The 21,882-nt window shown below is 40.3% G+C and overlaps 2 protein-coding genes and 1 long non-coding RNA gene across 5 annotated transcripts in view; 1 reads left to right on the top strand and 2 right to left on the bottom strand.

Moving 5' to 3' along the window:
* The window catches only part of LOC110954544 (metabotropic glutamate receptor 4-like), a 330,260-nt gene that overhangs the window by 67,263 nt on the left and 241,115 nt on the right, over positions 1-21,882 (bottom strand). The window lies entirely within an intron of this gene.
* LOC127534043 (zinc finger MYM-type protein 1-like) lies at positions 8,834-11,917 on the bottom strand. The gene is made up of 3 exons (XM_051948310.1): positions 10,399-11,917; positions 10,197-10,305; positions 8,834-9,891 (listed from the first exon to the last, which is right to left on the bottom strand). Exon 1 carries the CDS (start codon positions 11,482-11,484, stop codon positions 10,480-10,482), a length of 1,005 nt encoding a protein of 334 aa, XP_051804270.1. The 5' UTR covers positions 11,485-11,917; the 3' UTR covers positions 8,834-9,891; positions 10,197-10,305; positions 10,399-10,479.
* On the top strand, positions 12,455-13,516 carry LOC110954550 (uncharacterized). Its single transcript, XR_007941977.1, has 2 exons — positions 12,455-12,534; positions 13,106-13,516. It is a non-coding gene; the product is annotated as an uncharacterized LOC110954550 (long non-coding RNA).

Below are 21,882 nucleotides of genomic sequence, written 5' to 3'. Positions count from 1 at the left end.
ATAAAAAAACTAAATTCATGGTGCAAAGACTTCGCTTAGAGAACTTTGAACATAGGAATAAATCTGGTAAATTTCTGGCCAATCAATTAAAAGTAAACAAAGAGAAAACAACAATCTCTGCTGTCAAAGACCCAGATGGAAACATCAGCCATGACCCAGAAAAGATAAATGATACCTTTAGAGATTTCTATAAAGGATTATACAAATCACATATAAAGACAACAGAAGAGGACATTAATCAGTTCTTTAGTTCAATTACTCTACCAAAACTACAACATGAAAATAGATTGGTGTTGGATTCTCCTCTGTCAGTCGAAGAACTTCATAAATCTCTGCAGCATATGCCAAACAATAAAGCACCCGGTCCAGATGGCTATCCAGTTGAATTCTATAAAGAATTCTGGACAACGTTGGCTCCCACCTTTCCTAAAATGGTAACAGAAATTAAAAACAAACAAAAATACCTTCAAATATGAACTTAGCCAAAATTATTTTGTTATTAAAACCAGAAAAAGACCCCACACTTCCATCTAGCTACCGTCCAATTTCATTAATAAATGTAGATCTTAAAATTATCAGCAAAGCTCTCGCCAGTAGAATAGAAAAAATAACCCCCCTTATAATACATCCTGATCAAACAGGTTTTATTAAAGGGAGACATTCCTCTACTAATATGCGCAGATTAATTAACATAATAGATTATTCCACAATACATCGTTTAGAATCCACAATCATCTCGTTAGACGCAGAAAAAGCATTTGATCGAGTAAATTGGAAATTTCTGTTTGCAACATTAAACAGATTTGGTTTTCGGCCATCTTTTATAGACTGGATAAAAATCTTTTATAATAACCCGGCTGCTTGTGTTAAGACCAATGACCAGACTTCTCCAAGTTTCTGTTTGCAGAGAGGCACTAGGCAGGGCTGCCCACTTTCTCCATCACTTTTCGCCATCTTTATAGAACCTCTTGCAGCTGCCATAAGACAAAATACAGACATCAGAGGAATCCAAGCCAACAATATAGAACATAAAATAAGTCTTTATGCAGATGATGTATTACTTTTCCTAAATAACTCCAAATCATCCATTTCCCATCTTATTAAAACATTTTCATTGATATCTGATTATTCTATCAACTGGTCTAAGACTACAGCCATGCCTATTAATTGTGACATACCGGTGTGTGTGTATGTGGGTGTGTGTGTGTGTGTGTGTGTGTGTAAGGGGTCTTTTGCCCTTGGGGGGCGGCCGCAGTGGGCCGGGGGATGGTGGGCCCTGGGTTGGGCTCTTCTGCTGCCCTCTGTCCTCCCTCGCCTTTCCGCCTTTTGATGTGTGGCGGCTGTGTGCCTCTTTGGTCGGCGGGTCTCTGGCTGCGGTTGCTGTGGGCCCCGGTCTTGGTGGCGGCTGCTCCTGGCTCGTCCTGCGCTGGAGGGCGCCTGGGAAACGGGGGTGCCGATTGCCCTTAGTGGCTCGCCCTCTGGGGGGAAGTTTTCTTCCCTACAGACCTCATCCCCGGACCTCTCACTTCCTCTGCTCACATTCACACACATGTAGGGCTATGGGAGGTGTGCTCATTGTGCTGGGTGTGGTGGTGGGGGCCATCTAAGTGGCCCCCACCACCAGGAGGGGTGGGGTGGCGGGGAGTGGGGTGGGGTGGGGTGCCCTGGATCTTGGGCTGCGGCGGGGGTGCCGGCCCATGCCGGGTGGCCGTCTGGGGTGGCTGGTTCCCCTGGCGATGTTGACCCTCTGCCTGGGGGGCGGGGGTTGCCTCTTTGGCGCCTGGGGCCCGGGGTCCTGTGCTGGGTCCGCCCTGGGCCTCCGGCCCCTGGCGGGGTCGGCGGCCGCCGATCTTGGTCGCCTGGGGCCCGGCCCTGCTGGGCACTGGAGGTCCTGGCCGGGTTCTCCCTCTGCCCCCTTCCGGGCCGGTCCGTGGTCGTCCTCGTGGTTTGGTGGCTCGGATCTCTGCTCTGGGATTGCTGCCGGCTCGCCTGGGTCTTGTGGGCTCTCGGGCCCGCTTCTGGCCTTCACGGAGGTCAGAGGTCATAGTTGCATGATCACAGTCACAATTGCACCGTACTCTGCATGTGAACATAGCAACCATGTTGTCTTGGGGGGTGTTAAGTTTGTCCTGGTGCCAAAATATCAAAAGACATGTTTCCTCAGTTTGTGTGTTTCACATAGATGATTTGAATAATTACTAGCTGTGTTTCGTAACAAAACCCGTAGGATGTGTTCCGGTGTGTCTTTGTTAAGGTGTACTAGCTTGTTATCTGTTGTGTCGGTTTCAATTGAAAGATAATTGTATTCTTGCACTTTTCCTTTTCTCTTCACTATCCCCTCTTGTTGTTGTTTTTTTTCTCCTTTTCTCGTTTCTTTCTTCCTGCCTTTCCCCTGTCAGGTCCGGCAAATTTATGTATATTTAACTAATCAACAAGTATTCAATCTAAATAAATTACTGTACAGTATCAAGGGGAGTCTTATACTTACGAACTCCCCTTGGAAAAGCAAACTTGTATGGCACAATGCAGCAGCCAGATCCTCATTCTGCCTGCTCTGTTGCCGGACAGGACACAAAAAAAAGAAAAATAATAATAATAATAATAATTTTGAATATCATTTGCATTTAAGCATATCATATTCATAATCTGCAAAGTGTGAATCACTAATAATGTCTTGTACATGAAAAAGGTGAACTGATACTTCTGTGTACAGCAAATTGAAAGCAGAATGCTAAGTAAAATCGAATCAAATGAGCTAAAAATTACAATCTATTGTGTTTTTATTCACAAGCAATAACATATGTTACTTGTGAATAACACAAACACACTGCATCAATATTGAAAGGAAGCAGTAAAGACTATAGAATAAAATAGTGTAGAATTACTTTAATATTACAGAGTTATCTTGGAAACCTTTGTTTTGTGGGAAAAACAGTCACATTTCATGGCTCATAATGTTGAAGAAATAATGTGTATAACTGTAATATGCATGTAATTATTCAGACTGTTACATTCTGTGGTGTGTGTAAGCAGGATTGTGTTTCTCTTCTCTTTTTCCCTGTTCCTAGGTTACACCAGGTGGGAGTGGCTAGGTGCACCTGTGGCTCCTTACCATCAGCCGGGATGGTTAAATGGGGAGGAAAGCCTGATCATCGGTGCCAGTGGGCCAGATCAGCTGCCAGAGTGTGGAGCTGGTGTTGTTTCCTTGTGCTCTGTTTAAGACCAAGGGTCTACTTGCTGAAGGGCTGCGTGTTGGGCACCCAGTGTTGGATTTGTGAAGCCTGCTTTGTGTTGAGCTCTTGTTTTTCCTTTGTGGCAAATAAATTCCTCTCTGTTGAGGTTACACCCAGTTTTCCCTGCCTCTGTATATATTCATTCTTTCTTCTTGTTTCTCCCCTCATCCCCTACTTCTCGGGGACGTAACAAGGCAAATATGAACTCAACCTATACTGTAGCTTGGAAAATCCAAACTGAATCTCCATGTAATCTCCTATCTCCATGTTAGGAGATACAGGAGAATCAGTTTGGCATTGGGCGAATTGAATCGCATTTCCCTCCCGGGAAAGTTTGGTACGAATAATCATAGCACAGGAGGCGGGAGTTAATGCTGCGTCATCTTCAGCGCCTGGATTACCCATAAAACACCTACGCACCTCCCGTAACCAAACACCGACTTGGTTTGGCTCCGATTTGAAGTTATTCCTAACACCACTAATCGTTCGGAAGGAGTCTTTTGTTGCGTAGCCTTTTCAAAAATAAGTGTTGTACTTGAGAGTACCCCATGTATTCGCAGATTTTTGTGACAAAAACGGCAGTAATTATTCACCGCGACGCTTTGTCGGCTGCATGCCATTGTTGTTTGGACTACATGGACTTCAATGTCGATTTGTTTGTGCGTCACATCCGTGTTACGCTGATTGGTTCTTTCTCGTTCAAGCTGCATTCGTTAGCACCTCCTTTTTGAAATTGTCTCCTATCATCACAATGCCAGACTGCCTTTATTTGTATTTATATTAATACATAAATAAAGTCAGTCTGGATTTTCCAGGCACCTATACTGCAGATTAACCCTCTGACACAGACAATTTGTGTACAAATATGTTACATTGTCAGAATGGAAGTAAAATAATGAACTAAAATAACATCTTTATCAATATTAAAGCCTGCTTCAACAAACAAAAATTACAATACACAAACAAGGGCTTTTTTTTCAGGGTATAATAGGGGGTTGTCATTTCTGCCTCTTAACTTTTGGACGTGTGGACAGGAACATTCTGTAACTAAACATTTTGTCACGTAGTCGTTTATCATGCCACATCTCTCCTCTTAAGGTTCAAGCTATTTTCAGTGAACACTTCAATCTGTAAGAGTGCTAGCCCGCGAATCAGCAGAGGTCTCCTTCTGTCAGCCGTCTTTCATTTGCTCCATCTCCAGTTCCTCGCTGCTGACCAGAGGGGTTTTAATGTCCCCGATTATCTCATGAGCTTTTGAAATGCATGAATTATTGTTGGAGGTTATGGCTCAGTAATTAAGGGCCACAGGGCCTTGATTGGACAGAGATTGTCACAGTTTGGCCGCCATGCTTATGCCATGGGGAATCCTGTGAGCCAGAGTGGGTGTGAGAGTGATATTTCTCTTGCAGGCTTGGCAGGCCACCCACACTAACTTTGTATTGTCTCTTCTCCATAAGACCATTTTCTTTTTTCCCTTCATCTCTCTCTGTAGCTCTCTCCTCGTTGGCATTTTGGCTCTCTCACTCACATTTTCCAGGCTGTCGTTTTGCTTTCACAGAAATCCATTTAGATTAAGCAAAGCAGAAGCAAAGTGTGGGTGTCTTCCACTGAAGTGTCACACAATACATTCTGTGACAGAGAGTGTGGGCTCAAGACCTTTCACCTTTGTTTTTAGCTTGTGACTGGCCACAGGCATCTGCTCTTTTCCTGCCAAGGCAGTTGGACTGTCTCTTAAATGAACCCAACGCTGCTACCATGTGCTCTACTCTCCCATTTCATTATCCATGCATTCATCATTGCATCTTTTTAGATGTGAATTTACAGCCAGGGGGACACACTACAGGGGACTAAGAGAACATTTTTAATGAACATTTATTAACAGAAAACTTCCCCAGTTGATTACTTGCAATGAGACTTTTTTAAGGCGTTCATTAAATTATTTTTCCCCAGAAATTTCAGGTTTAAATATCCAAATGAGTTATTATTATGTACACTAACACTTTAATTCATGTGCTAACAAAATTGCACAAGGGTTTTCTAATCATCAGTTAGCCTTACAACACCATTAACTAACCCCTATGTAGCATTAGAACGGTTGCTGGAAATGTTCCTCTGTACCCCTATGTAGATATTCCATTAAAAATCAGCCATTTCCAGCCAGAAAATTCATTTACCACATTAACAATATCTCGACTGTATTTCTGATAAATTTAATGTTATCTTCATTGAAAAAAAATTGCTTTAAAAAATATGGACATTTCTATGAATAAAAGTGTGAGTTTTCATAGAAAACAGGAAATTTCCTGGGTGAGTCCAAACTTTTGAACAGAAGTGTAAATAATCGAAAATCCTAAAACTGACCAGTATATCAAGAAACTGTGTGTTGCCTGAAGCCTAAAATCTTCATTGATGAATTTTTAGTTCTGGAGCTAACAATTACTTTTGTTGCTGATCAATCTGTATATTATGTTTTCAAATAAATGTGTATTATCTTAGGTTAGTGAATATCACAATACATTTAAATATGTTACATCACATTATGACTTATAACTAAAATACAAAAACATTGAATTTACAAAGACATAAAAAAGAAAAAAGTTGCAGATCTTAATGTTTGAGAAACTAGAATCAGCAAATGCTGTGCTGCCATTTTGCTGTTGAATGCTTTTTTCCAAAGGATCTAGATGGTTTCATCATATTAGATAGCATAAAGCTGTGGAGTTTAAAGCTTGTGAATGGTTTCTGAGATGCCTGAATTAAGCTTCTAACTAATTCGACTTAATTATTAAACTAGTTGGTTATTAGTGCAGCCTTAACAACAAGCAACACTGTAAAAAATGCTCATAAATTTCAGGGTGAAAAACTGTTAAACCATGATAGTAAAAATCTGTAAAGACAAAAACCGCTTGATCCAGTTTGTATAACACTGAATCGCCGCAAACAAGTTCTAAAAGTTTTTATTCTCTTGAAAAAATACATTTCACTACTCTTGCACAAATATTTAAAATGCATTTTACATTCAATACTGTATTTTTTTTTGCATTTATTTCTCAAAAAGAATACAATTTTTCACAGTTATTTGTACATACTGTAGTGCTGATAATGAAAACATGCCGTAATATTTCGAACAAGTAACATTTTTGCATTTATTAAATGTAAAAAAATACAGTTTATATGAGTGAAATTGATGTACCGGTACTTTTGTTTTAACAGTGGACATATGTTTTAATATTTATGACAGCTATAAGCATAATTTTTGCATATACAGTATTTATATTGTTAAAATACATATATTAAATGTTGAATATGCTAACTGTTGTGATGATAATAAAAAATGCTGTAATATTTAAGTTTTATTCTATATGGTATTTTCAAGTAAAATATGCATTTTTCAAAAGGTTAAAAAATAGTTTTTATTTTTTTTTACAATGAGCGCATTTTAAACCCTAAAATCAACAGTATCAATACATTTCTTTACCGTAAATGAAGAAAATGTTTTACTGTAATTTTACAGTAGCTTTCTACTGTATAAATAACAGGGTTTTTTGTATATATTTTTTTTTACAGTAAACTGATCTGTTTTTGATTTATTTTTATCTTCATGTGTGAATATGTTTGTTCATGACTGGTATAAAAATACAACCCAATGTATCTAGACAGCAGACACGGGACTTAATTTTCATTTATAGAAAATATTCACTATTTAAATAGCAATCGCAGCAATGGCAAAAAATTAAAAAGAATACAGTCCTCAAATGGTTTTCCCTCTGTTCTGTGCTGTATTCAGTTTTACTACACAAAAGAGAGTCCTTCAGCAACAAACTGGCAAGCTGTCCAATATATTCCCCATCTCTCACCCAGCACACGCTGGATGGACTCCAGCCACCCTGTTCAGGATAAGCGGTTTAAAAAATAGATGCTTGGATGGAAAAGCACGTTTGCTTTATCTGCATTGCTTTGTTTCCTGCCGTTCCCCTACATCACTAATACACAGAGAAACACAGACTCTTTGAAATAGGTCACTACTCTAACCTACCTCTGCTTTCTACATTAATCAATATCAGTTTTATGTCTCCTTCATTCACAGATAAAAGACAAGCCTCACTTTTTCTCCAGTCACTCATGCCTTCCTTATCCTTTGATCACACTAAGCAGTCTCACCCTCTCAGGACACTGATAATTCTACATCACGCCCCATGTGGCTTTTGCACAGCTGCCTCGGGAACACTGCAGAGCTCTCCACTGGTGAAGAGGAACCACAAGTGCCACACTTTAACCTCAAACAAATTCTATGAGACTCTCGCTCCCCGTGGAGCAGAGCTAAGAGTGAAGTTAACACTCAAATGTCTGTAATGAGCGAGGCGAGTGATAGAAGAGCTACTTATTACGTTATAAAGGCGCCTATACAGCATTTAGCCCATCTACGGAGATGGTCTCAATCATGTTATTGTACTATGTTAAAAATCAGGAATTTAATCCCTGCACCAGTGGACCATCCATCTATCCTCTATACACTGCTTTATCCTCACTAGGGTCGCGGCGGGTGCTGGAGCCTATCCCAGCTAACACAGGCAAAGGCAGGGGACATCCTGGACAGGTCGCCAGTCTGTCACAGGGCTACATATACAGACAACAATCACACTCACATTCACACCTACGGGCAATTTAGAGTAATCAATTAACCTCAGCATTATTTTGGACTGTGGGAGGAAGCCGGAGTACCGGGAGAAAACCCACGCATGCACAGGGAGAACATGCAAACTCCATGCAGAAAGATCCCAGGCCCAGGCCGGAATTTGAACTGGGGATCTTCTTGCTGCAAGGCGAGAGTACTAACCACTACAACACTGTGCAGCCCCCACCAGTGGACCAGTGGAGAGTAATTATTAGTGGTGAGAGGCGATTATAAAAAATAATCTAATTAATAATCAAAGGCTTTGTATTTAATTGATCATGATTAATCACATTTTTGTCAAATACCAATATATGACACAATAAGCAAAGTTTCTCAATTCAAATAAATTTTGGCTGATGACAGAATCGATGAATAGACATATGTGAACTTAAACAACAAAATGTTTGTTTAATTTATATTTATCTGTGCATTTTTCATCTGTCCACTACATTCACAGATTACTACAAACTCAAAGTGTAATTACAGTAGGTCCTCGGTTTACAACGTCCTTGACTTACGGTGCTTCATGAGTACGTTACCATAAATGTATTAAGAAAGTCTTGTGTTATCAGTCCTACATACGGTATTTGCAACTTTAAAACAAATTTGGCGCGGGATCTAGTTGGCAAGCGGAGCAGACGAAAACATCGTCACAAGGCGCTATACGAAGAGGACGGCTTTGTTTACATTCGCCGGTTGTATGTCACAGTATGTGAGTTCTGACTTAAGGCAAAAATCGAGTTATGTCGTGCCGTAGGAACTGAATTCCACCGTAGGTTGAAGACCCCCTGTATAGCAAATGTGGTACAGAGAGCAGAGGTCGGACGCATCGCAAAATTTTTGCTAAACGCCTAAACTTGCCGTCAAACTAAAACCAGGACAGACTCAGCACGTTATTTCTTGCCTCAGCAGGATATCAGTGCTCTGTGAAATAATAAGTATTTAATGAGCAAAATATCAAAAAATTACTAAGTGCAATACATTGCTGGATGATGTATTGTGCTAAAGTCAACTTTATACAAAGAAAAATCTGGTCAAGGGAAGCATACAAAATGAAGACACACTGACCTGAAACACACAGCTACACATTGAAGAATGGCTAAGAACAACACACTGAACTGTTCTGAAGTGGCCTCCAATGAGCCCTGAATCCTACTGAACATCTGTGGAAGGAGCTGAAACATGCAGTCTGAAAAAAGACAGCCTTCACACCTTGGACAGCTGGAGCATTTTGATCACCAGGAGTCGACAGGTGTAGAAGTCTCACTGAGAGTTACAGAAATCACCTGACTGCAGTGACTGGTTCCACAACAACACCGTGCAACAAAATAAAAAGTTAAGATTGAATAAAGGGTCCATCATTTTTGTCCATGCCCGTGTGTGTGTGTGTGTGTGTGTGTGTGTGTGTGTGTGTGTGTGTGTGTGTGTGTGTGTGTGTGTGTGTGTGTGTGTGTGTGCCTTATTTGTACTGGAATTTTGCCCTTCTGTCCTTCTATGTGGCAAAGCGCTCAATGACCCTCTTATTAAAGTCAGGAATGTTTCTGACAAGTTTTTTCTCCATGGAGAGCATGGCCAGAGCATTCAGTCTATCCTGCGTCATGGTGTTCCTCAGGAAAGTTTTGATTCTCTTTAAAGTGGAGAAGCATCTTTCTGATTTTGCTGTTGTCATAGGCATGGTGATGAGAATCTTGAGGAGGCAGTCTCAGTGAACGTGTCCTGAAGGTTGTTCTCCATGAAAAACTGGAACAGAGTCATTGCACCACTGCAGGCCCTGAACTCATCGTTCTCATAGATGAGGGATAGCTCTGTTCTCAGCTTGGCTTTGTTCAACATGGGGTAGGCCTCCACTGTAGTTTCCAGTGCTGCTTCTGGAAACTGTGCAGTGTGTTGCACAAACAAGTCTCCATGTAGCAGAGTGGCGCTGATGAGGTGCTTGGTAAATGAGAACCGCTCTTTGGCATGGCTCAGAATTGTACCACATACCTATGACATGATATAAAACATAAATAATAAAAAAGGTAAGTACACATAGTATTCTTTACCATGGTAAATAATGTCATCAGTATTCTCTTACAAGATGAGATCAGTGTCTGCCTTTCTCAGTAGCTGCACAGTGATTACAATATAGGATAATGAAAACCAATGTGTAACTCTTATTACACAGGAATGGAGGACGGCAGACAGAGAAATATAGCATATAATAATTTCACATATCAACAAATTTTAAAAAAGAAGGTAAAAACACCTACTGGGTGTCTTGTAAACAGGACTGTAATATTGCAGCTTACCTCTAAAGCCAACTGCTGTCGTTCTCCCTGTCCAAATTTCCTCCTCCTCTTTGTGGAGTGCTGCTGCACAGATGCGCTGTATTCCTCACTCAGAGAAGGAATGGAATCCCTAATCAGAAACACAGGTTAGCATCCACAATCACTCTTTCAAAAACTAACATACTGGAGACTTTTATTACAATATTAAGAAATAATTATTCACCTGATCTTTTGCATGCTGTTGGTGAATGTCTGGATGACTCTTGTGATGTAGACAGTGTCGATGTTCCTCTTCTGCAGCTGGTTAAACAGCATGTCCACATGTGGCATGATCTTGTGAAACAAGGCCAGGAGAAAGCAGAAATCTTCTTCCTCCAGCATTCTCACAAAGCCCCCTGCCTCTGACAGTGATTAGATCAAAGTCACCAGAGTCTCTGATAGTTTGGAAACACTGGATGAGGTCATCCTTGTATTCAAACACTTTGTTAACAGCACGGCTATGAAAGTTCCATCTGGTTGTTGAAGTCCCTGGAAGTCTGTGAGCCACTATTTGGTCAAGCACAGTGTTTCGTTTGAATGAGCGGGAGAAGAACGCAGCAAATCCCCCAAGGTCTGAAAAAAAAGCCCTTACTCTGGGGATATGTGATGTTGCCTGCTGCATGATGAGGTTAAGCTGATGGGCATAGCAGTGAATGTAGTATGCACCTGCATGCACATCCTTTACCTTCCGCTGCACTCCACTTGTGGCTCCCCTCATTACTGCAGCCCCATCATAGGCCTGGGTGATCAGCTTACTCTCCTGTCCGGGAGGGAGGATGATGCTCTGCCTCTCCAACAGCGCTGTGGCGATCGTGTCAGTGGCATTCTGAAGAGGGATGAACTCGAAAAAACGCTCTTGAATGTTGTTTTGTGTGTCAATGTATCTTAGCACAAGCATCAACTGGCAACGGGTGGAAATGTCAGTTGTCTCATGAGCCTGAATAGCAAGATAATCCGCACTTTTTACTTCCTCGAGAATGTGGGTCTTGAGTACTGACAACATGCAGTCTAGCAGTTCGTTTTGCACAGTCTTTGAGGTGCCTTTGAAAAGTGTCGCTGTCTTCAGGTGCTCCTCCAGCACGCTATCAAGCGATGCGACCAGATCGACTAAGCTCCTAAACACACCTGGGTTGTCTGAAGATTCCATCTCATCGTGGCCGCGTAAAGCCAGCTCAAACGCCCCGCAGAAATTAATGCAGTCTATTATCTTAGCCAAAATGTGCCAGTCCCCGTCCACCTCTTCATTGTGCTTCCTCACACCAAGCCTCATCTAACTGCGTCGCGATGTTAGCCTTGTCTAGCATCGTTAGCTTAACGGTGTTCTCCATACGTGCCCTCGTACTCTCGTGTTTCTTTATTTTCTCAGATAAATGTTTCACATTTATGGGGGTGGCATGGCTCAGTGGGTAGAGTGGCCGTCTTGTAACTGAAAGGTTGCCGGTTCGATCCTAGGCCCATCGTGCTCATGTCGAGGTGTCCCTGAGCAAGACACCTAATCCCTAATTGCTCCTGGTGGGTTGTGGTTAGCGCCTTGCATGGCAGCTTCCGCCATCAGTCTGTGAATGTGTGTGTGAATGGGTAAATGTGACATATCATGTAAAGTGCTTTGGATAAAAGCGCTATAAATATACAACCATTTACATCTCTTACTCCTGAAACAGTCTGTAACCCTGGTGAAAATTAGGTTTACAGAATAAGATTGTTGTAGTGTGATGGATGTAGTTTTCTTCCGTTTATATACAAGATATACACATTACACATAAATAGAGAAGTTCTGGTAACATACATTGATAACCTGGTTAGAATCTGGAAGAAGGGAAACAATCCAGTTATTTTTATTTTTTATGTTTTTCAGTTATACTCCTGCAATAAGTTTATAGTTTTGTTACACAAAATTCCCAGGTGTACTTTCCCACAATGCAGGACGTTGACAGTCAGCAGCCAATCAGAAGCCGAGTTCAGCTGTTTAGGAGGCCATAGCGTTTTCTCTGTCTTTTCCGTCTTGGGTTGCCAGAGGGAAGCCATGCTTGCAGTGAAGAGTAGAAATCGAAATAGCCTTTGTTAGCGAAGTTATAAGCCCACACTGTTGAGGCACACACTATTCCACGCGGGAGGGGTTGTGTTGGTGATGGCAGCTTAAGAAGCTGAACGAAACGTTGCTCCGGTAAGGTGAAATTCTCCGTTATTAGCTGCTCGCTAATGCTGCTAGCTCTACATTATCTAATGCTAACTGCCTATGCTGTTATACAGGCATACTGCTCTCTCTCTCTTGTGGGGAGTCTGAACCTCAACTTCACTCTAGTGACGCACATGGGAATCGGTGAGATGGCTGTTGATATTCAATTTACTGATGTTGTCCATAAATATGCTGGGGAAAATGTATTTGAAGTATGTTGCTTAATTTCTGAGTGTTTATTTAAGGTGTAAAACATCTTGTTATGGGTGTATTAGCATTCCAAGTTGCAAATACATTATGTAGTCACATGTTACATTGTGTGACATCTGAATAATTATTTTTGAAGAATATATTGAGAAAAAAAAGCTATTTTATTCAAAATAATTTATTTTGTGGAAGTGTTAATCATTTTACAATATGTTTCTGTGCTAAGAAACACTGTCTTATTTTAAGTTCTGTTGAACGACATTTACAAAACATGATAGTACACAAACAGTAGGACTGTTAAGCTGAAGATGAAGAAGTGATATGTTATCCATATTACTAATACACTAAAAACAGTCTTAACATTATATTTTTTGTTAGTTTGTACTGTTACAATTGATGAATGTTTATACTTCTTAAGTAAACAATTTTGTGTCGTGATTTTTGATATGTTGTACAACAAGACTTAGAGAGCTACAGAGATTATAGGCCTGTGTTTCTTCAAATGCAGGTCAGGTCTTTTCTGTATGCTGAAAAAAGAGGATCTGTGTTCCAGTGGATTCATTGGATGGCGAGCCACCCAGTTGATATTTAGGACCAGCGTTTGTGTTCTGCTGAAACAGCAGATCCAACCTTCTGCTGTATGGTAGGATCGTGAAGGACATTGGATCATACAGGTCTCAGATCACTGTGAACGGAAGTGCACTTCGATACTCAGATCTCTTGACTTTGGACTCACAGATTAAATGTGAAATTGATCTGTGCTGACTTTGACTAAGACAATATTTCCAAGCGTTGAGCAGATAAAAGAAACACACAGACAATTTATTTTGTTTTAAGGGCCCTCTTTTTTATTTTTCTTAAATCATTTTGTATTTCCTGTTGCAATTTAAAAGTGCATAGTAAAATACTGCAAACTGTTGTTACTGGTGTGGTCATTACATTCAACCTTGCTCCTTCCAAACCAAGGCAGTAGTTAGACCTGTATCATTCCAGGATTGGTTAAAGGGTTACAGGAGCGAATAAAACTTGGCGAGCCAGCCAGGAGCAAGGATAGAGTATAATTACCATACCACATTTGATTTAGGCACTATTTTTGTTGTCTGCCATTTTATATCTTCATTTCCTTTTGGTGTTGCATTTAGTTTTTGAAATAGACCACATAAAATGGAGATTGTTGATACAGAGAGCATCAAAGTCCCAAATTCACTCATTGTTAGTGGGTTGAGTCACACTACTGTGGACGAAGAAATTTGTGATTACCTGAAACAATATGGGTCAATCAGGAGAATAATTAATATCGACAATCCTGAGTCTGAATTTCACAAACAAGCCATTATTGAGTTTGAGTCAGGCGAAGCAGTGCAGACACTTGAAGCCACTGTCACACTCCTCATGTGCCAGTGACAGCCACCTTACCTGTTGACAGGCATAGCTCTGCAGACCCCAGAGTTGTTCACCATGTTAAAACACTAGCGAGTGTTTATAGTCGCAAAGCAGGTACAGGAGTTACCCACACATTTTTGTCTAAGCTCAAAGGCATAGCTAAACTTAGCGGGAAGTCCTTTGAGGAAATTTTGAGAGAGGAGCTGGCTAGAGTAACAGAAACCATAGGAGATGAGACTCTCGAGGAAGAAGGTGAGACAGTTAATGCACAGACTACTATCCAAGCACCAAGCGAAAGGACGGTAACCTCCTCTCCAACTGGCATAACGCAGCTTAATCAAGCACCAGTTCACGTAGATCCACTTACTTACCCCCAAGCTCCAAAAATCACCTCCACTGACACTCAACCAAAAGTAGCTGCATTATCCTCACCTCTTGTAGATGAGACTCGACGTAGTTTCAGTTTGCCTCCCGATAAGCTTAGCACACCTGAAGTGCAGCGTGTAGTAGTAGAGCATATTGTGAAAAGCACCGATATTACATCTCAGTTCTACTCACCAGCTAAATTAAGGTCATTCTCAGGAAGAGTCCCTTGCTGTAACTATGAGGTTGACTACGACACCTGGAGAGCTAGTGTAGCTTTCCATTTGACTGACCTAACAGTTTCCCATTCACAGCTAGTGAGGAAAATAGTCGACAGTCTTCTGCCTCCCGCCAGTAATGTAGTGAAGCACTTAGGCCCTCAAGCTAGTCCGAGTACCTACTTGGATCTGTTAAATGCAGCATATGCAACTGTTGAGGATGGAGATGAGCTGTTCGCAAAATTTCTAAATACTCACCAGAATGCAGGAGAAAAGCCATCTACTTACCTTCATAGACTGCAGACATCCCTGACTGCAGTTGTACAAAGGAAGGCTGTAGGTGTAGATGATGCAGACAGGCAGTTACTCAAACAGTTCTGTAGGGGGTGCTGGAACAACACATTAATTGCAACACTCCAGCGAGAACAGAAGCAGACTAATCCACCCACCTTCTCAGAGCTCTTATTGCTTCTGCGCACCGAAGAAGATAAACAGGCAGCCAAAGTGAACAGAATGAAACACCATCTTGGCCTCACTAAAACGAGCACTCTCTATTGGCCAGCCGCCACTGATATATATATATATATATATATATATATTTGCACAGATTTCCAGAGGTGGGTAGAGTATCCAAAAATTGTACTCCAGTAAGAGTAATGTTACTTCAAAATAATATCACTCAAGTAGAAGTAAAAAGTAGTCATCCAAAAAATTACTCAAGTAAGAGTAAAAAATTATTTAGTGAAAAGACTATTCGAGTACTGAGTAACTGTTTGATTGTTATGTCCAGTTTGTTTTTGTTTTTTTGAATGATGTGTTCAGACAGACAAACATGTAAAATCATGTGCAAATTCTGGTATTTCCAAATAAAATAATAAAAAAATAGCAAAAATAGATGACTTCTTTACAAAATGACAAGTTAAGGCACAAGACACACAAATTTCCAAATCTCTGTTTTTCACAACATAAAGCTTTTGAAACAAATACCTGTAGTAAGGTAACATTTTTATGTTTGAACAGTGACAAGATATACTGTATACTGTATTTCACTTCCCTCCAAATGGCACTGGCTCAGTAGATAAAAAATAACAATACCATGAGGGGCTGAACCCGAATATCTGAATATTCGATAGTTGTGTTCCTGCCCCCACTGCCCATCCCGCTGCCCCTGCTGTATCACACAGACCTACCAGCCTGACGTCATGCTTCACTTCACCCATGTTAGTAGCCGTCTTTAGCTTTTGTGAGAAGACAAAAGCCAAGACAGAGATATCCATGCTAATGCTATGCTAATGTTGTCGGACTCCAAAGCAAGATCAAACTTCTCGAAAATGCCCCTATTTTTTTCATTCCCTGTCTGTTCCGTGTGTAGAGTTTGTGCCACTATGTCGCTACAGTTCGTATGTGGTCATGTGACTGCAGGGCAACGTCTGGTGAAACACAGTCACGTGGTTATTGCTGTTTCGTCTGATTGGTGAAACATAGTCATGTGGTAGATCCACTGGGGCATCTCTCCAGCAAAATAAAGCATATCTGAATGTAGTAAATAAAAAAGTAACGAGTTGAGTGTAGCCCAGTGTAATGGAGTAAGAACAGCGTTTCGTCTTCACAAATCTACTCAAGTAAAAGTATTACGTATGACGGAGTAAAACTACTCTCAGAAGTACATTTTTTTTGAAAAGTTACTCAAGTAAATGTAACCGAGTAAATATAACTCATTACTACCCACCTCTGCATATTTCATCTGTCTGAAACATTCTCAGATTACTGAAAACTCAAAGTGCAATTATAGCAATTATATTCAACATTTTAAAACATTTTTTTTTATAAACTCACACATTTCTACTTTTTAAAAAGTGGTCTATTATGGGATGGCTACACCGTTAGCCGGTACCAGGACTCTCGTAGCTAATGGTAGCTCTGATGCTAATAGCAACATTTTTTCATTGAGGTGATACCATCAGCTTGAAGTGCTGCGGTGATAAGAAAATAAAATTTTAAAAAAACAACACGCTTTTATCCAAGCTGCCATCAGGAAGATTTTTAAAAGAGAACTTTCCGCTCAACAAGCTCAGCGTGGTCTCATCTTCCTTCACTGTTCACTAAACTTTCTTGCTGACATCATTCAGTGTGTCTTGTGTATCTTCTTCCAATCACAAGACTTAACTCCATCAGTATCACCTCATCCACCTCAGTATTACTCCATGTCTAACCCAGTGTGTATCTCTTTAGAATGCTCAGTGTTGGGATTTGCTGCCTGTGAACAAAATGCCAGCTGTTGGTTTTGTGCCCACCTCCTGAGTAGAAGTTGCAGGTTTTCTCTACTGTATTTGGTGAGTCTTTGATGTTTATTGTTTTGCCAACATCATTCTCTCTCTGAAAATAAATAAGCATGAAGATTCTCCAGAGTTTTGAATCTCTGCTTATCTTTTATCAGCGTATGTCATTTCAGACATCAGCACAGCAGAGGTATAAGTGTGATGATCACTCTTACAATTATACATAAAAAGGATGTCAACATTCCTGTTTATAACAGCACATATATCAGAAACATCATGTTTTGTCTAGCATGAGCCACTTTGTTCAAGCACCTTTGAATTTTTATTTAGAGAGGGAGGTGGCAAGTGATAATGTGCTTTACTGCGTATGCATTTTTCTATAAATGAAGTACATATAATAAATAATATAAGTACATATAATAAATAATATAACGAGATTGGAATGTGTGGTTGTGGAATATCTGGGGGAATAAACTACCTAACACATGAAAGTTTTTCATGGCATTGTTAAAAAATATGCTGTTAATCATATTGTACATAAAGCAGTCTGTCTCACTGAGTTGTTTATTACAACCAGAGACATTAAATGAATAGCCAGCATGGTATAAATGGCATAGCAAAATCTATAACAGTTAAAAAAAGAATTCTCCCAGCTCATATTGTTTCTGTCATATCACTGAACCATAATGAATAGCAATTACGGATGCATGCAGCATTGTGAGACACTGTACACTTAGTAGAGGCTATAATACTCAAACAGTAAATCCTGTCTTCAGGAAGCTTGTAATGACATTTTGTGAGTGTCTTGATTTTTTTCAGGTTATTCTTATATGATATCCAGCCATTGATATCAATGATATTCTGCTAACTCTCATAAAATCTGGTTTTCAAATCATGACCAGGCAAAAAAAAAAAAAAAAAAAATAATACATAAAGCTGGTTGCTCATAAAAGCCGAGTAATAAGACAAATGAAAGAGGTGAAATTACCTGTAGCCTTCTGACAGCTGAAATGAGCCAGTATAATGGACATTTTCCTAACATAGATTCCATTAACAACAGAGTCATGTTATGCTCACCACTTTGCTGCTCTGAATTATTATTTTTTAAATCAGAAATAATGTTTTTACACATACTGTGCACAGTTTTCTGCTTTGTTGTGTTTCTTTGCCATGTTAAATAGTTGAGTGAAATCCAGCTTTTCTTATGTTTTTCTTTCACATTAAACCTGCATTGATAAGGTATATAAGAAAGTCCTGAGTGTGCATTAAATGAGAAAATTGAAAATAAAAACCTGGTTCGCTTTGCCACACACATTTTTTTAAACCAAGGAATGCGGCGGAGTTATGTGATGATCAGCATACGTTTCTCTGTCCGTCTGTCAGTCAGTCTGTTAGCAACATTACTCAAAAATTAACAGATTTGGATAAAATAATTGAGGAGGGTCTGAAATGACATAAGGACCAAGTGATTAGATTTCACAGTGATGTGGCTTATAGTCTGGATCCAGGTGTTTGTTAAAGATTTCTGTATTATTGTGAGATAACAGCACAGCGTCACTGTAACTATGACAACAAGTGAACACTACGTCAGCTGTCTGCTAACGATCGCGATCCGACTTCAGATCAACCGCTGCGGACTTATCATGACTTTTCTGTTGGAAATGATACAAGGAACAATTGATTAAATTGCAGGGGTGTTTGCAAGTCCCACCAATTCCTGCTGCTCGGTACATATTTAGGTGACGCGGTTCGCTATCCATACATAGCGTACATATGCATAACACAGGCCTGTGTTAAGTGCAAGATCATTTTGTTTGTGGGTAAATCTATATTAAATGACCACATTCTGTGACGTCGTGATTTCAGCCACAAATTTTTTCAAGATTTCCGCCTTTGGAAATAATACGACGACTGAGTGGCTTGGCAGAGTACTGGGCTCTCTGAGTGCTTTTCTTGTTTGATTTTGTATTCCACTTGACCTGTTAATGGACATTTTGATTTAAAATATCACAAGATTACACTTGCAAAATGTTCACATCCATAATACGGTTTTATATGGACCTCCCAGTGTTTCCCATTTGATGTTTTTATTTTTTATCTTTTTCTCATAATGACAATGTATGTAAAACTCAGCTTGGTCAGTGATGTGTTGGTTATCGCTGTGTAAAGTCTGTGTAGATGTAGCTTTACAAACATTGAAATGATACCAGTGTCTACGTTGAAAGCAGCATATGCAGATTGTGTGCAAACATCTGGCTCCAGGGCGATGTGATCGCTCAGTGGTTAGCACTGTCACTTCACAGGATGAAGTCTGGTACTGCTGTTACCTTTGAATCTCTGGAGCTTGTCAGGATTCTGTCTGAAGACCATAATGTAGACAAACAGGAGAGTCAAACTGCCCTGAGGTGTAACTATAAGAGTAAGTGATAGTGAGTGGATGTTAATTGGCAAGAATGTTGCTATTTTCTAAATTAATTTTATGGAAACTTTCATAATTTAGAGAAAACACATAATTTCTGAAATTGTTGAGGGACCTAAAACAGTAAACTCTTAAATTTTAGTTCTCAGCTTCATGGGGTTGAAATAATAAAGTGTTGAATGAATAGTCAGAGTTTCATTTAGTTTTTCTTCTTATATTCTCTCCATGTTAATTATAACAAGCTTCTCATTATCTTTATTTGCTGAAGTAATTCTAATTAGGTTTTGCTTAATTTATTCCGATCCATCTTCTATATACTTGAGGATGTATTTTTAGTTTTTAATATGCTCTCATGTCATTCTGCTCAAATACAATGAATCACACACTAATCAAGTCTTGCATGCACACACTCAAAAGCTTATACACTTATCTCAAGGACCTGGTTTTGACCTTATCACTGATGTATTTCTTGATTTGACCATACTGATATTATCAGTATGCCTTGTTTTACATTATAATTTTTAACCCTTGTTTTGCATTATGGTACTTGTAATTATTTCTGAAGCTCTGCTATTTTCTGTAGATTGTGTTGACAGCTGAGAAACTCTCCAAAGAAAAGTGAACTGAACAAGTTCTTCAAATGATACACAGAAGGCCACTGTATACTATATGAGAACAAGTTAAGCTAATGTGCCAAATGTCACATATATGTGCAGGAGGGAGCAGTTCTTTAGATAAAAAGGTATGAAAAGGCCCTGAAGAGGCTTTTGGGGGCTTTCTATTGTTGGGGTTGCCTTTTTAGAATTAATATATGATTATTGTATCATTCAAGGAGAAGCTTTGTGAATTTGTAATTATTCCGCCAAGGAACACAGTGGAGTTATGTGATGATCACCGTTGGTCTGTCTGTCTGTTCACAATATTACTCAAAAACACATGCATAACACACACCTGTGCTCACTGCAAGTTCATTTTGTTTGTGGGTACATCTATATCATATGGTCATATTCTATGCTGCTGTGATTTCTAATCATCCATAACAAATAAACAAATGTTGCATTTCTAGAAAAAAATTGCTACATTTATGACATTTATGGGGGAATTAACAGCCTTCGCGGAGTACTGCGCTCTCTGAGTGCTTTTCTAGTTAAATAGTGTTATACTTTCTGAATGATAAGACTTATTTGACAGCTTTTCATCACCAGCAAAACCAGGCTTGGTCTTCCTAACCAGGAGGCCCCATTCATGAGGCGGCTAGAGGTTAATCCTAATTAGGTCTACATGTGAAATTTGAGATGCTGTGGACCTTGAGGCACTGCTCTTGGGTCTGTTAGGAATAAGGTGGACTAACCAAGAGGCTGACAGTGAAGCTGCCTCTTGACATATCTACAAGATAGCAAAGTATGAAGAATAGAGACATCACTTTTTCAAAAAATTTCCTCTGGGATTAATAAAATTTTATCTTATAAGGAGGTGAAGGAAGTCTCAACTGCTTGGTGAGGTTTCGATAAGGAGGGAAGCCAACCCCAGCGCTGCTTAGACTTAGAAGAGAAAGTTACCTTTGGGATCAAACCCGCTGCCTTGTCGTGTCGGACACTCCCAGTCTCGGAGGAAGTCCTGGTACTGCTGTTGCCTGTTTTCAAAGAGTCTCAATACAGACAAGGTACAAGTCTATTTTACTGCAGGTGCAGCTCTCTCTTGGTCACACCCCTGCATTTATTTCAGTGTAAAATCTCAAGATAAAACATTTAGTAATTTTTTCGTTAATATTTTTTGTTATTGGAACAGTGGGAGCTGCATTTGCATGTATCACTGTCTCTGTAACATCCAACTTCATAGCACTACTATTTGTCCAATGTCTGAGTATACTGATACACAATTGAATGAACTATCCCTTGAATCATTTCTGATCAATAAGTTCCAATAAGTCCGCAACAGTCGATTTGTAGTAGGATCACAATCATGTGATCATCATCAGGTAGCTGATGTAGTGTCGTCATAGTTGTAGTGACGCCATTCCGCAATCTTCCAATGATACAGAAATCTTTAACAATCCATGGATCTAGGATATAAGCCACATCACTGCTAAAATCTAATCACTTGGTCCTTGTCATTTCTGACTTTCCCTGTAAATTTCATCTAAATCTGTTTGTCTGTCAGTCTGTTTTTGAGTAAGGTTGCTAACAGACAGACAAACCAATGCCGGGGGCCCCTCCGGGGGCAGAGGTGGATCCGGGGGCCCCTCCGGGGGCTGAGCTGGATCTGGGGAGGGACTGGTGGAGAGGCGCTTGGCCTCTTCTGGGTTCGGGAGGAGACGCTACGTCTCCTCAAGGCTGCCGAGGAGGTGCTACACCCCTTTGAGGGTTCAGGGGTGGCGTTATGCCTGTTCAGGACTCGGGGGGGAGGCGCTACGCCTTCTCAAGGCTGCCGAGAAGGCGCTACGCCCTCTCAAAGCTGCCTTGCCATTTTGCCTCGTCAAGGACTCGGGGGAGGCGTTTCGCCTCGTCAAGGACTCGGGGGAGGCGTTTTGCATCATCAATGCTGCAGGAGAGGCGGGAAACCTCTTCAGGGCTGCAGGAGAGGCGGGAAACCTCTTCAGGGCTGCAGGAGAGGCGGGAAACCT

Source organism: Acanthochromis polyacanthus, chromosome 5 (assembly GCF_021347895.1).
Source record: "Acanthochromis polyacanthus isolate Apoly-LR-REF ecotype Palm Island chromosome 5, KAUST_Apoly_ChrSc, whole genome shotgun sequence".
Taxonomy (NCBI): Eukaryota; Metazoa; Chordata; class Actinopteri; family Pomacentridae; genus Acanthochromis; species Acanthochromis polyacanthus.
The sequence above is the reverse complement of the archived record's forward strand: the minus strand, read 5'-3'. Positions and strand labels throughout refer to the sequence as shown.